Genomic DNA, 26,499 nt, shown 5'->3' on the forward strand with positions numbered 1-26,499 from the left:
TAATTAATTCCCTTTTTCTTCTGGTTGTGCGTCGTGGGTGACAAGCAGATTCCAGGTGTCTTGTGGCAACAGGGAAACCCTGGGCAGGAGGTGAGAGGCATACAGTCTGGAAATGAAGCAAGAACTGTTGTGAGCCGTGTGTACGCAAAGGTGGTCAGCGCCCACCCAGAGTTGGATAAAAAGCCACAGCAGCTGGGCCAGAACAGGTGGTCCAGGGCCTCAGAGACAGGGGAGGCTGAACGGATGAGAGGTGGTGCTTGAAAGTGTGGGACTCAGTGACCTTGCTTAGTGTGTTTAGCCCAGATTCTGCTCATGGGAGCCCATCAAGGAACTAAATAAATATTGGTTATGGATTTTAATATATTTTCTAGTAAATGCTTCCTGCAAGATTCCTTCTAATGGTGATATCGTGCATAGATTAGGATCCTTTTGGTTGCAGAAACCTAAACCAACGAAAGCAGAGAAGGTTTAAAGCCCGAGTGGCCAGGGTTGCCCTGGGGAATCACAGTGTGGGCAGCAAGGAGGCGGGATCTGAGAAAAGGGCAAGAGTCAGGACTGTCAAGTACCCTGGACTCTCACCTCTGCACACGTGGGGTGTCTGCTTCACTCTTGCCCCCCTCTTTCTCAAGACTGGCGTTGTTTGCGTCCATAGTCTGCGTGAAGGCATGGCATTTTGTTCGGAGGGGATCAGGGAATAAGGAGGTGCACATCACTGGGAACAGAGATGGAAGAGTGCCCTTCACACTGGCCTTCCTAGTGAAGTCGAGAACTGGGGGGCTGTAGAATGCAAGCCTGGACTTGAAGACCATTGCATGAACAAGCAGAGGCTGAGAAGTTACATCTCCTCAAATGGTGCTAGAAATCCTTATCCTTCACCTTAATTAATGATTCCTAGAGTTGCAGTTAATGAGCCATCCTATCAAGACAGCTAACGTGAGTGACACTTTATAATCAAACGTTTTCAAAATGCCACACTGCTTAGCAACAGAATTGCTTGGAGAGTAGCCCCATCTTGTGGAGAAGCCTAAAAATATTTCAGTGACTTACTGCTCAAGGTTAAGGAATTGAAGCAAAATGCATTTGAATTTTAATATTATTACCCTTTTGGGAAAATACCATGAAATTTTATGTAATCAGACCAGTACATTTTGTGTGAAACTTATAGATGTTATTTTTCATAGGTGATGAAGTCCCTTCAGCAAATGATACTGACTCTAATTGCACTCATATCTTAAAAAAAGTCTAGATGGCTTACCTTTAACTTCCTGCACAAAGCATTATGGTCATGATTCTACTCCATTCACTTATGTGAATTTTAAGCAAATCAAGGATGATTATGATTAGCTTGGACATGAATAAAGATTCCTATAAACTCGAGGAGGCTGGGTAAACCATCTAAGGACAGAGCAATGAAACAGAGCCGGACGGATGAAAAGGTTTTGTGTTATGTAGTTGAAACTTCCTCTGTTTTTCTAGAAGTTTATCAATGTCATGAAATGCAGCAGATGGCTAGATTTTCTTTCTCTAGGTATGGTTAATATTAAGGAAAGGGCTGAGGTAGGATGCAGAATCACTTCTTACTAGAGAATCTTAGACCAACTCTTTACCTTCGAATGTGCAAAAAGACCATAAACAAGGAGCCCTGAGTTCTCCTCCTGGCCAGTCACCACCTGCCTCCCTCATTTGGGGGAAGTGACTGAACTTCTCCAGGGACCAGTTTCCTAATCTGTCCTGCGAGGAAACTGATCTTGTAAGATTCCACCTTTCAGGTTTAAGAGTCGGAGCAAACCAGAAGCCCTGCACGCTGCTGAGGAGGAGACACAAAAGTGACCTCTGCTTCCCAAGAGGCCCCATGTGTGGGTTGTGAGAGAGGAGGTGGTGCCTAGGTGCCCAGGTGTAGCTGCCCCGGGATGTGAGCTCCCTGCTCACGGAACTTACCTGTGCCTTCCGGATCTGGTGGACAGTCATTGCAAAAGCCCACATTTATGACCTGAAGGATCAGAAAACACTGGGTTTTTGAGGGGAATTTCAGGTACCATGGCACTTGGAGTTTCTACCGGCCCCAGTAGCAAGCTAGGAGCTGTTTCAGGAAGAGAAGAGTTATTTCCAAAGCGGGCAGGGGGCCTCTGCTATGATTTTCTTCCCAGGCCTCTATGCAGCATTCCATCTTCCCCGGGAACTTCAAGCTGGGTCAGAGGGTCAGAGGGGCTTGCACCAGATGGAGCCGTGTCTTGCTCTGGCCTCCCCGCGCCCCGACTCAGAGCTGGAAGCGTTATACATTACTATGTCCATGGCAGGAGCAGTGTCCCCCAATATGGGATATATTGCTTCCAAAAGCCAAAGAGGCTCAACAAAACTTGTGCTTCTTTCTAGTTCAAGAAATCATATTTGGAAACAGCAGCTGTAATTAGAGTCAATCTCTGATTAAGCTTATTTCGTGTCGTTCAGTGCTTCTCACCCAAGAGCAATTTTGTCCCGCAGGGGGCATTTGGTAATGTCTGGAGACAACATCACAACTGGAGAGGGTGTGCTACTGGCACCTAGTGGCTAGAAGCCAGGGACGCTGCTGACCGTCCCACAGTGCAAGATTTATCCACCCCAGATATCAGGGGTGCCAAGATTGAGGAGCCCTGCTCCAAAGTCATTTGTCTTGAGAGAGGTACTGGTAGAAGAGGAGAATTAAAAGGATTTGTGGTAGGGATTGCCACCTGCATCTGTCATATCTTTGACGGTGGCACTGCTTTCTGTGTTTAGTGGGAGAGGTTGTTCCAGGAGAAGCTATACCTGAAAAAATGGAGGATTCTGCCATTTGCCAAGGATATCTATTCTGATTATACACTTAGGCATTGTGGAAGCAACCACTGGATGAGTTCAGTTGCCCACTGGGTCACAGGATGAGTCTGTGTATCCACTGGGTCCGCTGGAGAGAGACTTGGAGTCAAACACCATTTATCACTAACCCCAGACTCCCCTGCTTTGACCGGTGGCCCACAATGGCATGCTTTGCCAGCTCAGAGCAGGATTCACTAATTTCCAAGGGTCTGGGAATCTCCTTTCCCCGGTGCAGTTACCTCGCTCAGTGACTGCCACCCTACAGCGCTGTATTCTTTACGTTCCCCGTAATCGTTAATTGCAGGAGACCTTGGGGTTTCTAAGGCCATGGCCTTCCATGTCACTTCGTTCCGGACCATCACAAGTGACTATCTAAGTAACTGCTTTGCCACTGTGTGCTGTGGCTGTTAGTGTCCCAGTGTCTGAAAGCGTCTGGATACAGGTAGCCGAGCTCAGATTCCACATTCCTGTGGGGAGCTGTTTCCTGAATTTCATTTCTGGTACCATTTGCTTGGTCATTGTTCTCAGTTATAGATATCAGCATCCACTTTCCTGTCTAAAGTGCAAAGGACTTTATCAAGGGGTACAGCTGTCACACTGAGTCTAGTGTGAAGTTTTGAACAAAATAAACAGTATAAAATATAAAAATAAGCAGCTGAGCTTCCAAAGCCACACCACAGAGCTGGGCCACTAAAGGAAACGTGGCGTCTACTTGATCAGTGAACTGCCAGCCTGGTTCTGGTCCCATGGCCACATCACCTCTGCCATAATTCGCACTAGCAAAGTGGATGTCTCACACCCTACCTCCCATCAGAGCTTGGTCTGATTCAAAATCTCATGCAAGTTCACCTGATGGGAAGAACCTAAATGACATATGGATCCCTAGCTGCAAGGGAGATGCAAAGGAGTCTGGGAAATGTAGTTTTTAGCTGTCAAGTTACTACAGTACAAAAACCAAATACTAGAAATGGATTAGCATGGATGTTGAATAAGTGAATCTTCGATATCCACTGCAGAATACAAGATGGAATTTTAGACAAGGCTGAAATTCAGCAGAGACATACTGGTACAGCCATACTAATTGTTGAAATGTTGGGTACCTCCATTCCATATGCTAAGTAAACCCTTGCTTCTGAACTCTCAAGGGCCCCGTTGTTGCCCTGGGTACTCTCTGTCCCCTCACTGGGAGTCCATGCTTCTTCTCCATTATCCAGCAATTTAAAGACTTCTGCCTGGACAGAGCTGTGGATTGGCATCTCTTCTTTTAGTTGGTGCCCAAGTCCGTCAGTGCCCCTAAAGTTCTGCCTCTTGGATGCCTGCTATTTGCCCCCTCCCCATGTGGACTCCAGAGGGTCAGTCTGTGCTCCATCAATACTCCCCACCTCCTGGGAAGTCCCAAGGGAGCATGCCATTCAGCCGTCCTAGTCCCTACCAGCCTCCTAACCACCTAGACACGCTCTCCATGGCTTCCGGGTCATCCACATGCCTCTCCCAGTGGGCTCAGAGGCGGTGGGGAAACAGTGAATAGTGGTGGTAGCATTGGCACCCCAACGGGCAAACACCTGGTGCCCATCTGGCCCATGAAGCTGTGGCTGTGCACTCTTGTAGAAACTGGTCTCCTTAGGACTTTGGCTCTAAGAAAGCCAGGGAAAGAGTGTGAGCAGCAGTGGGGGCCACCCAGGCACTGATTTGGAGTGTCAGTCTCCCTGGACATCATGGGTACTCCTGAGCTGGAGAGAGGCCCTAGAGGATGCCTGGGACTTGTGGGGGTGGTATGGGGCCAGGGAAGTTGCTTTTCAACATCCCTGGAAAAGTTCATTAAAACCCCTCAATGCCAATGCCAACCTGTCATAGGCATTAACGAATATATATATATATATATCTCACTGCTCTGTGCCAAACATGTTCTAAAAGAAAATTAATTTGGATACCATAATTAGCATCCTCTTCCCCCCACCATTTTATGAAGGAGAAAACTGAAGCATAGAGAAGATACTTTACACCAAAGTTCTACAGGAGGCAACCCAGCCTAGAGCCATCCCTCTTACCCACACCAGTGCCCCATCTCTCACAGAACCTGAATGGTTGGGTTCGACCTTAAATACGACATGCCAACAAACACCCTGAAGACTTAGTTGTTTATTAGTTTCCTATTGCTGCTGTAACAAATGACCACTAACTTGGTGACTTAACCCACATTTCTTCTCGTACAGTTTTGGAGGTCAGAAGTCCAAAGTCCATTTCACTGGGTAAAATCAAGGTGTTGGCAGGCATTCCGTCCAGATTCTGGGGTGAATCCATTTCCTTTCCTGTTGTGGTTTCTCAAGGTCACTTGCATTGCTTGGCTCATGGCCCCCTCCTGGCATTGTTCCAACGCCCCATCCTTTATCACATCAACTTCTCTCTTGAGTCTGACCCTCCTGTTTCCTGCTTAGACAGACCCTTGTGATGACAGTGAGCCCACCTGGATAATCCAGGATATCCTCTCCCTTCCCCAGATCCTTAGATTATTCGCCTTTGCGAAGTCACTTTTTTCATGTACAGTAATTCATAGGTTTACGGGTCAGGACATGGACGGTTTTGGGGGCTGAATAATGATATTCAGCCTACCACTGTGGTTAGTGGAGATTTTGAATATGTAAGAATCCCAGTATTAGGAGGGCTAGGAAAATTTTGAATATATTTGCCATTAATTCAGTAGAAACTGGGTGAATATCCAGCCCCATGAATAATAGAGCTGATATTAAAAATTCTCCAAGACTATGCCACTTAATGCCTGTCAAATCAATGGGGGAGATTTGTTGGAAGATTATTGATTATATCAAATAATGCCTTAGACCAGATATGTATTTTAAGCTGATGTGCTATAAGACTTAGTTGTTTTATAATATATATAATTTATTTTCTCTAGAGATAAAAGGGAATGTATTAAAACATCCAATTTATATGTTGGTTTATATATTGATTTTTTTTTCATGTATAGGTTGTTAAATATTATTAATATACCCCCAACAATAAATGCTTGAAGGGCTCAGTCTACTAGAGGGGAGAGAATTATCTGAACACACGATTACATTACATTGTGCTGTGTGCAAGCATGGAAGGGTGTAAGGATGGAGAGCAGCGGGTGACGTTGGGAAAATCTTTCCTAAGGTGAGTCCTAAGCAAGTTGGAAGCAAAGAATAGGAACTTAGCAAATGGACAAGATACAGGGCATTTTTCCCAACATAGGAAGACTGGGGCCAGACGGGTGTTTTGGACATTGTGGTGTAACTAGAGCAGATGGTATAAAGGGGTGTAGAGAGAGGGGGTTTGGGGTGAGGAAGAAGCCTGGAACCCCAAAGCAGCAAGACAGTGGGATTTCTGTTCACTTCACAGTGTTCACATTGTTCTCTCACATCAGATGGATACTTCTCAATCCTTCTCCTACTTGGACTCCATGTCAATTTAAACACTGTAAACCATTTAAAAAAATTTGTTTTATAGCTTTTTATTATGGAAAATTTAAAGAATACACAAAAGTAGACAAAAAAGTCGAATGAAACCTCCATGATACTCATCACCCACCTCAACAATTAGCCACATTCTCTGACAGTTTTGGAGAATTGTTTTATTTATTCTTCTCCTTTGTTGTTGCCGGGGGATTTTAAAGCAAATCCCAAACATCACATCATTTCACCTATAAATACATGAGTATGTATCTTTAACAAGTAAAGACCAAAAAATCACAGTATCATTTATCACACCCACCTATTCTCAGTATCTTTAGTACTCATTCCATGTCCTTTTATTTAAACAATTTGGAAACTGTTCGTTTATTAGAAGGTTAGTATACTGCCCTTGGTTGGTGTGTCTTGTAAATCTCTTTCACTCTATAGCAGCGCCTCCTCCCCCCCTTCTCCTTTTAAGAGTCACTTCTTGCTGGTTGAAGAAACAGTGTCATTTATACTGTTAGAGTTTTCCCTGTTGTGATTTTGGCTGACCTCATCATCATGGTGTCATTTAACAATTTCCTCTGTCCCCACCTTTCCCTTAACTGGTAGTTTGATATAGAAGCTTGATTAGAATCACTTCTTTTTTTTTTATTTTGACAAGAATATTTCATAGGCAGTGCTGTGTAGCTCTTATTACATCGCATTAAGGGGCATAATGTCTTGTAATCTCACTTGTAGTGACGTTAAGATTGATCAATGAATTTGCCCTCATTTTTCTACTGTAAAATTCTCCATCAATCTTCCACCCAATGGTTTTAACATCTATTTTTAAAAAAAATTAATTTATTTTTGGCTGTGTTGGGTCTTCATTCCTGCGTGCAGGCTTTCTCTAGTTGCGGCAAGCGGGGGCTACACTTCGTTGCGGTGTGCGGGCTTCTCATTGCGGTGGCTTCTCTTGCTGCGGAGCACGGGCTCTAGGCACGCGGGCTTCACTAGTTGCGGTACGCAGGCTCAGTAGTTGTGGCTCAGGGGCTCTAGAGCTCAGGCTCAGTAGGTGTGGCACACGGGCTTAGTTGCTCCAGGGCATGTGGGATCTTCCCAGTGCTCGAACCCGTGTCCCCTGCAGGCGGATTTTTAACCACTGCGACACCAGGGAAGTCCTGGTTTTAGCATCTATTGACACTTGCTGCCTAGATTCACTGCTTCATTAAGGGTTCAAATGGTGACTTACTCTCATTTATTCTGCATTTTAAAGCTAGAATTTTTCTTTAAATTCGACCATCTCATAAGCTGTTTGATTGCTGTGAAATACAGTTTGTTCTGGAAAAGCAGGAACGATGATTGATCCTTTCCCTTTATCAGTTTTCAAAGTAAGTTGGTGCCAAAGCAACTTCCTGAAATGACCAAAGTGTTTTTGGTTTTTGCTTTTCAAATATCACCATGAAATCATGGATCTTGTATATTTTCTGTTTCAATCCATTGCAGTCGTTATTGTTTTTATTGTTTACGTTTCTTCTTTGGTCCATGGGAGATGCTGCAAGTTGGCTCCTGTGTCCTTTGACATGACTTCAGTTGTCTCTGACAGCTTCCGTGCTTTCTGGTATGAAGATGCTCCAGGATCACCTTGTGTATCTCCTGCCCCGCTCTAGGAATCCAAGGAACTCTGGTTCCGTTTCATAGGGGATGTATTTAGAGACTCCAGTCTGGGTCCTAGGGGTGTTCATTGCTGCTGAGTTGATCGTTGTTTATCACTATTTCAGTGGATAGAGCAAGGAAATACATTGTTTTCAAAAGGAGAAACATACATCTGAGTTCATAAAGATATTTCCAATCAAAATTAAGATTAACCAGCTTTGGGACTTCCCTGGTGGCACAGTGGTTAAGAATCCTCCTGCCAATGCAGGGGACACAGGTTTGAGCCCTGATCTGGGAAGATCCCACATGCCACAGAGCAACTAAGCCCATGTGCCACAACTACTGAGCCTGAGCTCTAGAGCCCGTGAGCCACAACTACTGAGCCCACGTGCCACAACTACTGAAGCCCACGTACCTAGAGCCCATGCTCCGCAACAAAGAGAAGACACTGCAATGAGAAGCCCGCACACTGCAACGAGGAGTAGCCCCCGCTCACTGCAACCAGAGAAAGCCTGCGCACAGCAGCAAAGACCCAAAGCAGCCAAAAATAAAATAAATAAATTAAAAAAAAAAAAAGATTAACCACTTTTTACTTATTTGATTTTTATGTTTGTGTTTCTTTTCTTTTACACTGAAAATCCTAGTTCCTAATGATATTACCCTAGTTGCTTATTTGCTTTATCCTACTATATGGTAGGATATAGACTATCCATTATATATTTCCAATAACAATCATATTATTATTACCAACAATATGATTACTGAAAACAATTTAATACTTCTTTGAGGTTCTTTCAATCTTCAGTGTATATCATAGATATACACAAAAAATTACTTCACTTTAAAGTTGCTTAAAATAGTTCTTCTGTTTGTGGTTAAGCCACCAACTTGAGACATAATTAGGGCCATTTCTTTTTTTTTTGGCCATGCCACGTGGCTTGTGGGATCTTAGTTCCTTGACCAGGGATCGAACCTGGGCCCCTGCAGTGAAATCGCCAACTCCTAACCACTGGCCCTCCAGGGAATTCCCAGAGCCATTTCTTTTTCAATTTACTTTCCATTTTTAGAGATTGTTTTTTAAAAGAATTCGATACACTGTGTTTTATGATTATGTGTTGAACCGTGATAAGTCAAAACTATAAAATATGGTGCGTTTAGGGAGTTGCAGTTTTCATCGTTGTCTTCTCCCCTTATAGGTAACTTTTTGATTTTAGGTTTTTGGCTTATTCTTCCATCGTTCGATTTTAAAAATATAAGCAAATACGTGTGCACGCATGCATTTGTGTGTTCCGCCTTTTTACACCAAAAGTGGCGTACAACACACTGCTCTGCTCTGTGTTTTTTTTCACCTGTGTCTGAGGGATCACACACAGCAGGATATAGAGGTCTCCCCGTGCCTCTCTACTCCGTTGTATGGCTGTATCATGGTTTACTCAAACAGTCCCTTCTTGAGGGACATTTGGATTGAGCTTTAACACTCTTGGCTCCTTTTTTTCTTTCTTTGAAACATTTTTCTTTTTTGCCTTGAGTTCCAATACATTCCTCTTTCTTGCCTCTCCTGCTGCCTCTCTGACTGTTCTCAGTTTCTATAATTTGTTCCTTTTTCTCAACTCACACTGAATCTCACTCATCCCTGATGCCCCACGTTCACCTCTCTTCTCAGTTTTTACCTTCTTCTCGGGGTGATTACATGAGTATCCCTTTCATGCTGATGATTCTTAGATGCATATCGTTAAGCCCCCATTTCTTTCCTGAAATACAGATTTGCATTTTCAGCTTTTCATTGGAACACTTAGAGACCTCGAATTCAACATGCCCCAAGTGAAACTCATCAATTTGCCCTCCAAACGGCTCGTCTTCACTGAATTCTTATCTCAGATAATAGCTTGACCACTTACCTTGCTGTTCAAATGAGAAATCTTGGCATCTCCTTCAGATCTTTTTATCCCCAACTGCTACTCAGCCAGCAGGTTCTGCCAGTTCTGTGTCATCTCCATTCCCGTGGCTGCTGCCTTGGTTCAGGGCCTTCAGTCAGGTGCCCTAGTTTGGGACTTGAAATCTAGGGGGAGTGAAACAAGGTCAAGCGTGTTGACAGCCTATTTGTGGTGGTAGCTGAGGCAGCATTGAGAGTCAGGGGGCATCTGGAGACTACGTCACATAGTGTGACCTTGGCTGATATCTGACCTCCAGCATCTCTTGGTTCAAGTCAATTATTTGATTTTCTAATATTCCATTCACACACAAGAATTCAGGTGCTTATCTGTTATAGAAAAGAATCTATACACATTGCCACATGCTTTGTGTTCAAAGTAAAACATATTACAGATACAAATAGTAAAGGCATTAAGGATCAATTTCTCTGTAGAGGAGTACTCAGGGTCAGTGTCAATCAGGGCACCATTCTTGGAGGAGGTAAGATGCGAGTCAGCTGGCAAGGGATTTGAGAGTCAAGGATTAGTGGAAATAATGGGAGAAGCATCTTAAAAAGAGGACTTATAATGCTCTGTTATGAACATAGACACTTTGTCCACAGGCTTTGGACAAGTCACTTTACCTTTCTGACTGTGTTTCCTCATCTGAGCACTTATTTTCTACTCTGACCTTCATATTCAACTGTAGCACGGAGTGAGTCCAGATTTGGGATCTCCTTTCCTGGAGAGAGGAATGAGGAATCTTGATGGAACACACCTAGAATTCCAGAAAGGGAGCTGAGAACCAGTTAAGAATGAATAAGGAGACTGTAGGTGGTAATACCACCTCCAGTTCTCACCTGTTCTCTCTGCCCTGGACTCACTTTTGGGCCCCATCTATTCTCCCAAGCACCTGGGGGGCTCCAAGGACTTGTGGGCTCTGGGTTGGTCCTGAAAGACCTGTACTCAAGGCATGAAGAGGCAGAGCCCCGTCCCTGAATTAGGGGTGCCAACTCAGCCTGACTAGGGGTGCCCCTCTCCTGACCTTCTCTGCCCTATGTTCCCGGGATGCAGGGAGTGAATGCAGTCCCTTCCCTCTCTGTTATTCAGTCCTCTTGAGTCTTTAGTGGGATTTATGACATTCCAAATGGCCTCTATTTGCACTTTGGAGTTCTGCAAGAATCCAATAGTAATTTAAAAGAAGATTTTCTAAACTTTAAAGCAGTTGAGAGAATAAAATTCCTTCAAGATTAATTTCCAATTTACAAAATTATTGTTGGAGATTGTGACTTGTGTGGTTTCTGTGTTCTAACAAATGATTACTTTTGTTGACCATCTACAGCACTTTAAAAGACTAATATTATTTGGGGAGTGTCAGGGTATTTCTATGACATTCTTTTAGAACAGCCTTTTATTATAGCTTTTCTGTTAATGTTGCCTGTATTTCTACCAGGTTTTGCTTATTTTACTTTAGGACTGTTATTCAGTACATAGCTACCATATACTCGTAGTGGATTATACCTTTTATAAAAGTAAAATGCTTTTCTTGGTCCAAATCTTTTAGGCTTTTGTCTTTAATTCTACTTTGTATGATAGTAATATTGAAGCAGCTATTCATTTTCTGTATGTGTGCTATCTTTATCCAATCTTAAAAAGAGCAATTATAAATCAGGAGAAAGAAAATCACTAGGAGAAAAATAGGGACACGGACAGGCAATTTACAAATCCCCCACCCCAAATGGCCAATAAATATTTAAGAAATGTTTAGCTTCACTATTGTCAAAGACTTGCGAATTAAACTAGCAATGGCATAACAGCCATTTCTCATCTATCATATAGGCAAAGATGAAACAAAATTAATTTCTCATGGGAACCAGTGGATACAATTTTTAAGGAATAATTTTTTCTAATAATTTATTGAAATAAATAAGCAGAGATCTATGCAAGGATTTGACCACAGAGATATTCATTATATTGTTGTTTATGACAGTAAAAAATTGGAACCAATCTAAAAGCTAAAAAAAAAAGTATTGGCTGAATAAATTAAGGCCTGTCTAACAATATGATATGTAACCATTAAATCATAATTCGAAGAATATTCAGTAATATGAGAACATTTTCATGATATCTTGTAAACTAAAATTAAAGGTGTACATATGCATATACATATATACATACATGTGTGTATGTGTATATATACATATATATACATATAAAATATTTTTTTAAGAAAAAGGAGATGGGAATCAGAGCATTTCTCTTAGAAAGCACACTGTTAATAATGCTCAGATTATGGTGATATTTATTTTTTTTACCTTTTTACAATAAATGTGCCTCATTTTTATAATAAATAATCATCAAAAACTATTTAAAAACATTAGTATTATAATTGTTTAAAAGAGGTTAAAGATTTAAAACAAGAGAATGGTATTACATTTTACATGAGCGAAAATGATAAAAATCATTCAGAATGAATTCACTATGTAACTGTAACAATACTGGGATCACTATGGACATATTTGCATGTTTTTCTTCCCTAGAGATTGATGTCAAAATTTTTGCCCCTTCAATGTGCTGTATCCCATGCAGTCAGATCTATTTTTATCATTGGCAATCATTTTATTATTTAGTTTGGTTCATATGACATAGATAGGCAAATTTTCTAAATTGGGAATTTTTTAAAGGGAAACAGTTTGAACATAAAGATAAGTTTCTTATGGCTTAGAATTATAAAGGAGGAGACTTTGGCTTCACTTCCACTAAAGCCTTCAATAATTTTCCCATCATTCTGTCTTTCCATAAATATGAGACAGTAAATGTATATTATTGTTAGCCTTTGCTGTACTTATGAGACATGGCTCCGTTCATCATTTCCTTAGCTCATTGGGCAGTGGGTGTGGGTGAATTATACTTCCAGCCGCTGGATGGCAGGCAGCTAACATGCACTAGTAGTCAGCTGTTTCCGTATCCCTCTTTCCATAGCTTAGACTGCATCATCTAACGTACTGCGTTTGAAAGGGAAAAAGAAAAGACCCCAACTATGTAGTATCTCTGGATCAATCTATTTTATTAACCTCCAGACATAAGATCTTAAAGGGCATAAGACTGAAGTGCTGTAAATCTTGTAACTGGAATTCTGAAGATTTCTTTTGAAAAAGAAAAAGAAAAGCCTGATAAGCCTAAGCCTGTTGATTGCCGGCACAGTGCTCCTTTCATGCGTCCACAGATCCGTTGTTAATAGTACAGCTTTACCAACTTGACATTCCCCTGCTGGAAATACTATTGCAACAACAGTTCCCTGTAAGGAAAATATTTGTAAACTTTAGCTGATGGCTCCGAGCAATGGTAAGTTGATGTTCAGCATATTGAAATTCACTCTAATGAATAATTCAGTTCACTAAATTCCAGTTTGCAATTCTATCCCATTTGATAATCACTCAGTAAACTGATAATAAAAAAAAAGAGCACCTGCTTGTATATTTCAGGGCAAGAAAAAAATGTTAGAGTTGATTGTGGTGTAAACCTCAAGCTTCGGTCTAGGCTAATTAAGGAAAGTAGAAATGCAGAATAAGTAAGTATGCATCCTGTATTTAACTAGGGACACAGAGGAAAAAAAGTGACACTTACAGGCGGGGCTGGAATTGCCTTTCACATTTATCAATGCTTCCTTCTGCTGCGCACCCCAGATAACACTACTACTACCCATGCAACACATTAAAAAAGGAAAACAACAGTGGCATGAAAAACACCTTCAACAGGGTTAAAAAAATAGAGGTACTACTTAACAGAAAGAAATATCATTTTTGGTTTATTACTATATACACTATAGGTTAATTTAAAAATGATCACCTGCTATGTGTGAGATGCTGCGATTCACAATATTCAAAACCTTTATTTCAAAAAATATCCTAGTACAAATTATATTTGTAAAATGTAATTATTATTCAGGATGAAAACTATTTGAATCAAGGAGTGAGCAATAGAATTTCAGAGCAGGGAACCTTGAGATTCAGGAAGGACTCCATAGAGGAAGGGACATGGGGACAGACCCTTGACACATGAATGGAACTTTAATCTGAACAGAAGGAGGGAAGTGGGTTTCAGACAGATTCTGAAGGTTCGTTTGGAGAAGAACGTGGACCCTCATTGGCGAGAGCGGGCGATGGGTGATGTCCTTGCCCAAGGGGGAGGTTTGTAGGAAAGGGAAGGAAATGGTTTGAAGCTCTTTTCTTTCTTCACTGTTGCACATTTTTGGCCAGGACTTCCCCTCCCCTTCAAGTCTTGCTTTTCTCTATGTATCAGAATAAAATTTTAATATTTAAACGAGAGTTTTGACCTGATTTTAATGAGATTGAATCTCTGTAAGAGTTGAATGGAACTAATTAGAGAAAAATAAAGTCTGATAGACTGCTTACCACTTGGAAAACTTTCTACAGGACAAATTTTTGTGACTTAAAAATGTTTTCCATTTCATTAATTTTTTTTTTTTTTTTAAAAAGGTCAAATGTAATTCCCCAATGAGGATAACATTTGGGAGGAAAATCGCCTTCACCTGTAGTTCTTATATTCGTAATTGCCTCACATTTTCTCTTAGGAGACTGCTGTTTTTGGCTTTGTGTATTTTCTGCATTAGAAAAGCAATAGCTTTTCTCCTATTAGTCTACATCACTCAGTGAATTAACACCTTCAATTTTTGTGTTTCTGTGCTTTGTTATTATAATGTAATAAGCAGTTGGGCACACCATGTTTTCTTCCTTCTGTTGTTTGGCTGAAATACCCACTCGCCAAACAACGATTCTGTGGTCTGCCCTAGTCTTCTGGTTGATGGTGTGATCCTGATTTGTTTCAAAATGATGCTCAGAATGGCAAGAGGATCGGTGATGATGTGCAAGAGAGCACGTGAGATTTGGTTGAGAGGTGATTTTCCTTTAGGCTTGAGGTTAAGAAAGGAGGGAGACTGAAGCAGAGGGGGAGGTTAAGAGAGAATGAGGAAGACCCAGATGTAGAAGGTGGGATAGGCCTCCCTCAGGAAATGGCAGTGATACGAATGCTGGGGTGGTTTCATGGGGAACAGGGAGGCACCGTCTTCCTTCTAGAATTTTCTCTTGGAGCAGATTCACATGTTAACCCTTTGCTTTGGTAAAGGGGGAGGAAGTGGAAAAGCAGAAAGTATTTTCTCCTGGCCTGCTCTAGCTCACTTTCAGAACACTTAACTGCAAGAACATATTTTCCTTTATCTTCTGTTGTGAAAGAAAAATGGTACAGAATTTTTAGCTTTTTAATTTTTCCCTTTAGTTTTTAAGTGTACTATTGCTCCTACTTTAATTAAGTGATTTAGACTAATTTCAAAACTGCGTGTTTTTTTTATTTTTTTCGTTTTAAATTTTTGGCTGCACTGTGCAGCTTGCAGGATCTTAGTTCCCCAACCAGGGATTGAACCCTGGCCCCTGGCAGTGAAAGCTCAGAGCCCTGACCACTGGACCTCCAGAGAATTCCCTCAAAACTGAGTTTTATGAAAAGTTCTTATCTTTTAAACCTTATTGCATATTAAGGGTATATTTTACACACATCGACTTGATATCGCAGCCTGGATTCCAATATACCTTGATAGGTTCTTATAATTTAGTGCTTTATTATTGACTAATTGTGGTTTTGTCACCTTTGCTAGATTATAAACTCTTTATATCTTATACTTGGATAACGTTATGTTGGGTGTATCAGAGAAGCTCAATAAATATAATGGTGGTTGACTTTGATGAGATTAATGAGCTATACTAAAACATTTTCTTAAAATATATAACACTTTTACTTAAATCACACCTAAAATACGGAAATAGGGAAGGAATTATACAACCAGGTTTTATCCTTAGCATTTTTCTTTGCATCTTTGGTTACTTTTAAACAAGAACTTTCCCATATTTTTGATGATGTAATGTTTGAAAGTTAAAACAATACAAAGAAAATAATTGTTCAGATTAATTTCATGTCAAATACTAAATCACCAGGTAAGGGCTACGTTGTCAAAAACCTTGCCTTATCCTGGCCTTCACGTTTTCATACCTGGTACATTTATGTCCCCGTAATAATGGACTTAATCAATGGAAGTTTATTTATGTAATTAATTGTACCATTTTACTTGGATATTTGAATCTACCTGAGAGCTGCCTTTGAATACAAGACCCAACGTCAACTGTTTTTTGGTGGAAGACTTAGTAACAGATGGAAAAACCAGGGAGCTGGCAATTAAGTAGCAGGAACTAGATGTTGCATTATAAAGCATTGTTAAGTGTACTTATGATAGGAAACGCATGTATATATATTAATATTAATTGGGTGTCCTTTCATCCCCACTCTGTCAGGAAAGTTGTGATGCTGGTTTTGTAAGTCGTAAGCATGAAAACTCATCCTAAAGAAGCTTAGAAAGAACATTTGGGATGCATAGCGTTTATATAACTTAGTTTTGTTAGCAATAAAATGAATTTATTCTTTTTTTAAAAAAAATTTTTATTTATTTATGGCTGTGTTGGGTCTTCGTTTCTGTGCGAGGGCTTTCTCCAGTTGTGGCAAGCAGGGGCCACTCTTCATCGCGGTGCACGGGCCTCTCACTGTCGCGGCCTCTCTTGTTGCGGAGCACAGGCTCCAGACGCGCAAGCTCAGTAATTGTGGCTCATGGGCCCAGCTGCTCCGCGGCATGTGGGATCTTCCCAGACCAGGGCTCGAACCCGTGTCTCCTGCATTAGCAGGCAGATTCTCAACCCCTGCGCCACCAGGGAAGCCCATGAATTTATTCTTTATGTATGCAGTAATGGAGTTTATGTTTCCTCTCTCAAATGATATTTTCACACTTTTGCTGTTGAAGGAAACAGCAGTGTTTGAGATTTGCCTTGTGAAACCTATAGGCAGTAATGACATTTATTACAAATTATGTTACGGTCTTTAAGAAAGGTGAAGTCTAGAAAATATGAACAGGTAAATAAACTGGGTTATTTTTGTCTTCATTGGCAAAATAAATTTTGCTCTCTTGGTAGCAGAGTAACTTATTTGGAGCTGTAGGTTGTTTGGGGTTTAAAGACCTAATTAGCTGCTGGATGAGCTTATACATGGGACTGTCCATTCACTTAATGAGCAGTGCAAAGATCCAGAAACACAGCTGTGATGCAGGCAGATCCACCCTTGACCGCTCAGAGTTTGCAGTGGTTTTGGTGGAGGTCAGAGGTCACCAAGAGCAAAGCATCTGAGCCTCCCCTCGAACTCTGACCTTCTATCAGCTGCTTTCTTTCTGAAGCGATCATTCTCGGCTCTGACTGGACACATCCTCCTTTGATGTCTTCCCAAGTTTACCCTTAAGCTTTTCCAAAGAGAGACAAAACATTCTTTCGAGAAATTACTGCTTGCTTTCAGATACATAGATTTTCTGTATCTGATCACATTCTTGTAATCAAAAGTTTTTCTGCCTCTCGAATCAGTGTGTCTCATTTTACTGCCAGACACCCTGGCACGGGTGTGAGTGCTAACCACTGGTGTTTATAAATACGTCTTGGTTATTTTCATGGGTTTGTATTTATGATAAATATCATAGTAAATGAGGGTTTGCAAAGTCAAGCTCTCATACATTGGGAGGTTCCCCATGATGGTGGCTAATTAATGCACTTCTGATGGGGTGGTACTAGAAGCCCTGGGAGGTGTTCTTCTTTATTGCTTTTAGAAGATGTATCTTGAGTGAATCAACTAATCATCTCTAATATTAGGGTTTGATTTTTACACTGAATGACATGTGACTTCATTCTCTAAAGGAAAGGAACACGATTTTGAGGTTACCATTTCATGACATTTTAGCACAAGAGAAAAGCAAAGAGGAACTAGATGCAGGATTAAGTAAGAATTCTGATGTTTGCTGGTGAACCTGATTCTCTACTTTTTTCTTGCCTTGTTTAACAAAACAAGCACAACTGTGATAACAGCAGATAGCCCTTAAAATGGTCCTCCAGTCAACCTTGGGCCCCTGGTCCTCGTCCTGAAGCTGTAGTCTTGGGTTCCTGGAGGCTTGTCTGTATCTGTTGGCGAGAGTCAGTGGGAGCAGGCGGATGGGAGCTGAGGGACCTCTCAGTATTATTCACTGGTCCCTGATGTCTTCAGTACCAGAGGGCAGATCTGGGGATGGGCAGTGACTTAGGTAATGAAATATGTTTTTCCCCTAAATAAATACCCGATAAACTAAATCAGAACCAAAAAAGATGGAATATGAGTTGGAGTTTCTGTTGTTTTATATTCAGGAAAAGGATCATGCCTTGGTGCCTTAGAAAGCCCATGTGTGGAACAGTAGCAACTAAAAGGTAACATAAAGGTAAAGATCATTTGTGTCTGCTGCTTTTATAAAGCAAGAACTATCCCATTAATAAGGATTCTCTTCCTATCTCTCTAATTAATACTGGTCTTATATTTGTTTGAACCTTGGATTTCGGAAGAAAACATGTAATTAAGGCATAGGATCATTCCCAAGCTGTTGCTTATCCTTTAGATTATAACTACAAACAAGATTCTAGTTAAAGAAATATTATTTTTCTCAGTTGTGTGTGAAATAATGCTAAAATTTTGGTCTTAAACAAAGAGCCAGTGGGATAACTGATCTGGAAAGGGTTAATATGAAAAATTATAACCATGCTAAGCAGCCAACTCAAAAGCAGGATACTGGGTGGACTTATTACCATGAACTCCGTGATTTGCAGCCAAAATGTGATTTCCATATCTTCATTTGGAGCCCCTGAGCTTGCTTGTGCTTTGGTTTGGGAGGAGAATCTTGTAAAGCATTACAGCTTTATTTTTTTTATTTTTTAAAATTTTTATTGAAATGTTGATTAACAACGTTGTGTTAGTTTCAGGTGTACAGCAAAGTGATTCGGTCATACGTATACATCTCTATCTATTCTTTTTTAGATTCTTTTCCGTTATAGGTTATTATAAGATACTGAGTATAGTTCCCTGTGCTATACAGTAGGTCCTTATTGGTTATCTGTTTTATATATAGTAGTGTGTGTATTTTAATCCCAAGCTCCTAGTTTATCCCTCCTCCCCTTCCCTCTTTGGTAACCATAAATTTGTTTTCTATGTCTGTGAGTCTATTTCTGTTTTGTAAATAAGTTCATTTGTGTCATTTTTTTAGATTCCACATATTAGCGATATCATATGATATTCGTCTTTCTCAGTCTGACTTACTTCACTTCGTATGATAAGCTCTAGGCCCATCTATATTGCTGCAAATGGCATTATTTCATTCTTTTTTTATGGCTGAGTAATATTCCATTGAAAGCACTATAGCTTTATATACAAAGAACAAGTGTCATGGTCCAGGGGATGTCATTTGTTCAAAATTGGGCGTCTAGAATGGGAAAAAATTCCTATGGGGAAAACAGTAATATCAAAGATGTTACAGCACTGTACCGTTAAAGTGATCAGCCTCATTTCAGATGATTCCAATGATATCATAATTTTTTCAATGTTTTGTACGCCACGTTGTAAGATTGTATGTGTAAAATTCATGTTAAAATAATGTTTCGATTACTTTAAGATGCTGTGTGCTTGGGATCCAAGTGGCAGAGATCACTCACTTTGTTCATGCGTCTTGCTTAGAGCTGGACAGTACTTGTAAGATCATCTGGCCACCTACCGTATGTTGTTCACGGGGAAAATGGGACCAGTATGCCTGGTGGTTTATCAACATCACACAACCACCTAGTATGTGGGAGTCAAGATCAAAAACATGGCTTCCCAAAGCCAGGACAACACTGTTTCTATGAATATGTTGAAGTGTCACCAGGGGGAAGACAAGAACTCAGAAGGTTGTTCCTGAGATTTTCTTGATATGTATATACCCTGCTCCCAGTGCCAAAAATTCCTAATTCGTACACTTTCTGCTTGAAAGGTACTATACAAAATAACATCTGGAATGTGCTTTTAGCATCGAGCATCTCTCTTCGTTCATTGTATACCTGCAGAACTTGGATGTTCTGTTTAGTGTATGCTTTACTTTAAATGCATCAGCTTTCTGTATCATCCTCTGGGATTTCACCTGTGTTTCCTCCTTCCTCTTGAATTTTGGCAGATGAGGCTTTCAGAAAACTTACGTATCTTTTTTTGCTTATGCTGCGCAATTTCAACTCATGGAAATGGTGGCAAAACCAACTAACCACACCACTTAATTTAAGCTTTCAAAAATTTTTTTTGAGAGGAAGCAGCTCAAATAATTATTGAATGCGTATATGATTGGCTCTTGTATTCTCTTTTAATTATGAGTTTTTCCTTTCTATTATGAATTTAGAAATAAAGAAAAAGGTGCTGGTTGTTTTTGGTCTTTCATACACTGACCTTCACGTTTTCAAGATGAAAAGACCAATAGGAAGAGCAAAGAACCAGAGCTTTATTTCCATTTCTTTAGTCATTTTGTCTTCAACGTGCACGCTTTCTCTAAATTCCCCCATTCCTGTTGGGTTATTATGATTCTTCACTTTACCAAGCTTGATAAAATGGAATCACCTTGGACAAATGTGTCTACTTCCCCCATTACCAATTGTCAAGTTCCATTTCTCTGTTCCTTCCCACTCCCTCAACCAGGATTTCTATATAGGAGTAGCTCAGGGGTGGCAAAATGGTGGATGGGATAAGAGGACTTGCCTTTTTTTATTTACTTGTTTGTTTTTGAGTGGCTTGGGTGACCACTGCCTCCGCCCCTCTGTCAAATCCTTTATTTCCTCGGGCCTAGGATTCTGACTTCCATCTTTCTTTACTCCCATCCTTCAGCATAATCTTCCTAATCAAGACTTTCATCAGCTTATTCTTCAATGACTCCCTAATGCCAGCAAAGGCAGTTCAGCCTCCGCATACCTTTCAGAGATTAATCACTCATGTTTCCTCATAACTGCAGCACAAGAAAGGCTTTCTTTTGAACTCCAACCTCTGTGCTTTGCTGGTGATATTTTCCCCATATGTTATGCCCTACCTCTTCCTATTTGAATCTTACTGTTGTTCAGAGCTTGACTTAAATCCTACCTTCTCCAAGAAGTTTTCTTTGATCATTAGATATCATAAAACTGTATTTCATCTGATCTAAGCCATTATCAGATAAAAGACACACCACTGTTTCCTTTACCACTAAGAAAAACGACTGTCGGTTAATCTAGGATGCACTGCTTTCTTAGAACTTTATTTTAATCGAAAAAAGCTCTTTCAGACTTAATTAAACATAGATTTAAAAAAACTGTATGTCACCCTCATGCATCCATACAAAAATAGGTGCAATGAATAGGTTAAGAAATTTCTAAAACTTCTTCACATTCAGGGTCTGACTCTCCTGGGATTTTCTTTCCGTCTACTGTCATTCATTCTGTAAGTTGTGATGCTGGTGTTTTCTTGATCTTCCCAGAAGGTGTCAGTGGAAGATTTTCAGAAAACAACCTGGACACACATTCCTCCCTCAAATGAATCTTCAGTAGTTTGTTGACTGTGATATTGAGGTGCTGCAGTGGCCTTGTCGTGCTGTCCGGAGTGCCACTGAGTCTATGCAAACTCTGGCAATGACAACTATGTCATGATTGCTGTTGACCAACAGTTATAAGGGTGCATAGCAGGTGCACCCAATTTCAATATGGTAAAAGGTGCAAAAAAATGTGCAACTCAGAATGGATGAAATATGGTACTTTCTCATCCCACTGAACTCATTTACCATTTTTATATGCTGCCCCTGTATCATTGTTTACAAGGCCATCAAACTGATGAATGTGTTTAATTCTGCTGGGCGTCGGTAGGACATTTAGAAGTAGAAACCTATGAAAAATGTGTAGATGGTAACCAATAAAACCTGGATCTACTCTTTCTCTTAGGACATATTGGGAAATCAAGAGCAAAATTTCCAGATAGCTCTAGATTGGGTTAGGTTAAATTCCTTGGGAGTTTGTACCCTACATTGGTATTGTCACTAATTGTAGTCATAACTGTTCTGCAAATAAAAAATACAGTCATATTTTTCATGTATTATGTGCCTGTGAGGATCCAGGAGTTTGACATATATTTAAATCATCACAAGTCTGTTAGGCAGGTGGGTTTATTTCTAATGTACCATTTAGGAAACAAAAGCTCTGATGTCATATAGCTAAAAGAGGACAGAGCTGGGATTTAAATCCAGGTGTGTCTGACCCCAGTGCTTGCAATTTTTTATTATACCACATGGCATAGGTTGTACATACAGGGCTGCAAGGCCCAAAGTAGGTAACTCTTCGTAATTTAGGAATGAGTTCAGGAAATTTCACACTTTGGAATATAAACATAAAATGGCAATAATTCAAAACACAGATCCAAGTGAAGCTTGCTCCCAATTTTCTTTTTTTATGGCACTTTCCACAATTTATAATCGTATTTTATTTATAATTATGTATGCATTTATATTTATTTATTTTATATCTTCCCCCAGTGAAGGCAGGAACGTTGGCTTTTCATTGGTTCTGAGATGTCCATTTTTCACATTTTGACATCTGTGAATTCAGAATGCAGCTTAAAATTGAGGTTGTATTTAAGTGTAATTGACAGCATTTTATTTTTTCTCTTTGAGTATTCTATAAAATAATTATCCATCTTACAATTAATATTTTTTAGTGCTTGACTAAGTGTGTGTTTTGGTTAGCTTAGTGTGTAGTACAGTGCCTGGCCCCATAAAAGGTACTCACATTTGTTGAGTGAATGAATGAGTGAATGAATGAAAGTGAAACTTTAAACTTTGCCTGAAGGTACTTGCATTTCTGGATGAAGTCTCCTGCCTGCATGAGGCCCATTGTCCGCTCTTGTTCTCTCATTATGTCTGACTTAAGATTTGGGAATGGCCAATAGTCTCAGCCTGAAACAGTGCGTCGTCCACAAAGATAGGGCTGGAGGTCTCCTCAGTTTAAAAGTTCCTGTAGGAGGAGTGTTGCCCGCTGAAGCTGTTGCCTGGTGGAAACTACTCATGGGAAAACCCTCTTGGGTCTCCCTCTTGAGCATCTCACTCTTCTTCAATGACCAGAAACCAATTTTATTGCAGGCTGGCAATTAAGGGCAGGTGATCAGATGCAGATTCAGGCTTGTGCTTTGCTTTGTTTGTGCTGCTGAATGACAATTCTCAGTGAGCTTCCTTTACTCAAGGGGATTCCTTAAGATACCTACTGCCTCTGCCTTGCCCACTTTGAGGCTGAAATTCAGCCACAGAGGTTGAAGACTTTGCAGTTTACTGCAAAGCCTCGAGAGAGCCATGGTGACGCCTGACAAACACAGAATGAATGCCATCAGCCATCTATGGAAATCTTCCCAGAAAGTAACTCTTCCCAAGAGAGAACGTTGTAAATGGGCTGCTGATGAAATGAGGATGGTGCCTAAAATACCATTAGGGAAGCTCCAATTTCAATGTAACTAATGAAAGAGAATGGATGATGTAATGAATTGTGACCTCTGTCCTGAGGTCATGTGTTGACACAGGATTCTTGGGACTGATACTTAGATGCTGAGCAAGGAGGATGAGAAAATTCTGCGATTTGCTGGTGACCTTTCAACACCGCACAGAGGAGAATGACTACTTCTAGATACTGTCTTCATTCATCATTAGAACAGAAAACAGCTGCTTACTAATACCCAGAGGCTGATTTAAAAAGTATTCCATAAAGAAACTCTAACTTCCTGTGCTCTAGCGCTTTGTTTATCAAACAATATTTAGTCTAAACGCTATCTCTCTGTTAACTCTATATATGGAGGCCACGCCCTAATATTGGCTGTTGAGCAGGTGAATTTCCCAAGTTCAGGTGCCAAATTAGCATCCAAATTAGTGGTAGGTGTCAATACCAGATTAACATCCTGGCTTTCAAATCAGTCTCTTGTGAGGTTAATTAGCAGGATATTGGTGGGATGGGTTCCCTATTTCCTGTTTTATCCTTGGATGACCTGATTGGATTTGAGTTCCTGAAACTTGAACTTCAAGGACTAAATCCTGGATTCAACATGCTCAACCTTAACTGTCCTGCCTTTTATTCATCTTGATGAGATAAATCACACAGACGAGATCTCTCAAATCACATTGCCTATGATTTCCCATCATATCTTTACAGTAAGGATGATCAAGATGTTTAGTCACAAAGAATAAATTACCTTGGTTTATTTGTATGTACAGCGGTGTGAGCGCAAGTAGTTTATGGACATCATTTTCTATTTGCCTATGAAATAGGCTGCTTGTTCTTTATGGGGAGAGAATGGCTCCTTTGGGTTACAATCAGCCTATCTGATGGTCACAGTCACAATGCTGGTAGTTAACCACACAGCTGTTTAGACAAAGACAGACTGAATTTCCTGTACAACTTATTCAGAGCTGTGGCTTCTCTGCTTTCTATTTTGATACGGTTTAAAGTTACTCACTGTTCAAAGAAATGATTCAGATATCTCTATGGACTCCAAGTTTACTGTTGGGCAGTGTATAGAATTAAATGAACATCAAGGTTGTGTTGCAACCCAGCAGTTCAAATGCTTTGATTGGTTGATAAGCATGAATGAGAGGCACAGTTAAACTGTATAGCAGGTAAACAGTATTACCCTAACAACACAAGGCTTTGGAACAGAGGAGAGGGCAAAGGGGAGGGACTGTAGAAGGAAAACAAGGAGAGTATAGTTGCGCTTTTAATTTTTATGCCGTGTATATGGTGACTAATATCTTCAAATTAGACATGTAAACGTGAACTTCTGGTCCTCCAAGGGACTTTTCATTTGAAAGCCTGTTGGATGATGAGTAGGGCTCCCAGGGGTTAGAAGATCATTCTGGAAGAGTCCATAAGCTGAACAGATTGCTGTGATGTTTAGGATCGGTAGGAGACAGTTCTGGAAGCAGAGCATCACCTGTGTTTTAACGGTAAGGAGTTGCTGTTTGTAAGCTTGCACGTGTGTCTTAGATCATCATCTCTTGCACCTGTGTGCAAAAATACCTTAAAAAAGTTCAAAGTTACATTCAGAAGAATTAGTGAGAAACAGTTTGTCTACTAATTTTTGGGTAGCCCATAAGGCTATATGTTGATATTTCAAATTAAAAAAAACAGGGGAGTGCATCTTTAGGCCTCTCTGCACATTGCCACATAAACTAGAACTACTTGTAGAAATACAGGCTTCAGCTTTTGAGATGATGCTTGCCTGCTGGAAAAAAACCCATTCAGACTGCTTTGGTGACTGCATTCTCCCAGACCTGTAAGCTTTTGTTGGTGATGAGAGAGAATTAAGGCAGATTCTAGGCTGCAAGTTTCCTAAGCCCTTTGAAATGACACCCCTCCCCGCCTTCTAAAGGCCCAGAAATGTGGTCACAGATCATGAGATGCAAGGACGTGCCTTTGGAGTCACATTGAAGAATGAGCTTCCCCAGCCTAGGACTCCTCAGCAGCTTTTGGTTACGCAGGTGCATAAAGAGATGTTTGGAGCCTCTTTCACGGCTGATTAATGTCCGAAGAAAATGGAGGGTTCTCCGGAACTCTGTTCTGAACATTGAGGCATGCTTCCTCAGGGCTTGATCGCTGTATCTTTTATGCGTCCCCGGCAGCCAGATGATTCTGGCCAGTCTTGCAGCCTGCTTGTCCACCACAAGACACAGGAATGCTGTCTCTGCCTTTCCTAAGCACTCTGCCACCAGCCACCCTCCACTTCCCCTCGCCCCACCATTCTGACGCATCCTTCCCAAGGTCAACATCTTCCAGCCAAGCCCTTCAACTTGTTTGGCTGCAAACACTTATTCTTTAAGACCGAATGCAAGTGTCGCCTCCTCTGAGAAGCCTCCCTGACACTTTGAGGAGGCGGCAGGGGCTCCCTTCCCTAGGCCCTCTCAGCGCTTTGCTCCTCTGGCGGCTAGAGCCCTCGTCACATCACTGCAGTGAAATGACATTTGTCTACTTGTGAGTCCCTGGAGGACAAGGGTGATGCTTCCTTCATTTTTAAACAGCCTTCTGGTAACACAGAACCTGGTACTAAACACACCTTAATTTATGCTTGTGCAATCGAGTGAATTAAACTTTTCACATGTCTGAATGTGTTTCCAATTCTTCATTTCACTTTTCCATGCTTCAGTACCAAGTCTAAAAAATTAAAACTGCTGATAAAATCTCAAGTATAATTAATGAATTAGGTTCTCTTTTGGCACGAATGACCTTCTGGGTGTATGTTTTTTGGAAGTTTCTATATATTTAGGATGCTGGTTCTGTTCACCTCCCTGATGTATGACGTTAACAGAATTACCTTAATACTGTTGCAGTGTATTATGTAAATAATTACACATTTTTTTGTTTAGTGCATTGATTTGACAATTTATTAAATTATAACTTTGTCATCTAAAATAATCAATGAGAAAGAATCCAAAACCACTTAACATACAAACTGTAAATCTCTCTATATTTAACCTTAGTCTGGAAATATTACTGTAATGATGCCATATTATAATTAGGTTATTGTAATATAATAATTGACTGTATTCAGAATACACATCCAAATAAACCATAAGCTCTCTGGGTTTAGAAAAGTCAAGCCATATATCCTTTTTGCTGTATAATAAACACAAATGCTTTTCAATGAGAAAGCTTGAAATAATTCTGTATATATTGACTCACTTATGTACAAAAATATGGCTCAGATATGATGTCTGCCTTCTTTTTTGC

At 40.5% G+C, this 26,499-nt stretch overlaps 1 protein-coding gene and 1 long non-coding RNA gene across 8 annotated transcripts in view; one reads left to right on the top strand and one right to left on the bottom strand.

The window, feature by feature from the left end:
• Positions 1-26,499, top strand: part of DNAH5 (dynein axonemal heavy chain 5) — a 316,103-nt gene that overhangs the window by 78,230 nt on the left and 211,374 nt on the right. The window contains exon 1 of one of the 7 annotated variants that reach the window (XM_082458338.1): positions 24,648-24,719. The exons of the other annotated variants lie outside the window; for them this stretch is intronic. Coding sequence (XP_082314464.1) covers positions 24,663-24,719 — 57 coding nt within the window. The 5' untranslated portion in view covers positions 24,648-24,662. Of the gene's footprint in view, positions 1-24,647; positions 24,720-26,499 lie in introns of those variants that run through there. 7 annotated transcript variants of the gene reach the window in all.
• Positions 9,342-26,499, bottom strand: part of LOC309659093 — a 357,758-nt gene continuing 340,600 nt past the window's right edge. The window contains exon 3 of the long non-coding RNA XR_014262582.1: positions 9,342-16,296. This is a non-coding gene — a long non-coding RNA (uncharacterized lncRNA). The remainder of the gene's footprint in view (positions 16,297-26,499) is intronic.

Source organism: Balaenoptera physalus, assembly GCF_965194825.1.
Source record: "Balaenoptera physalus genome assembly, chromosome: 3".
Taxonomy (NCBI): Eukaryota; Metazoa; Chordata; class Mammalia; order Artiodactyla; family Balaenopteridae; genus Balaenoptera; species Balaenoptera physalus.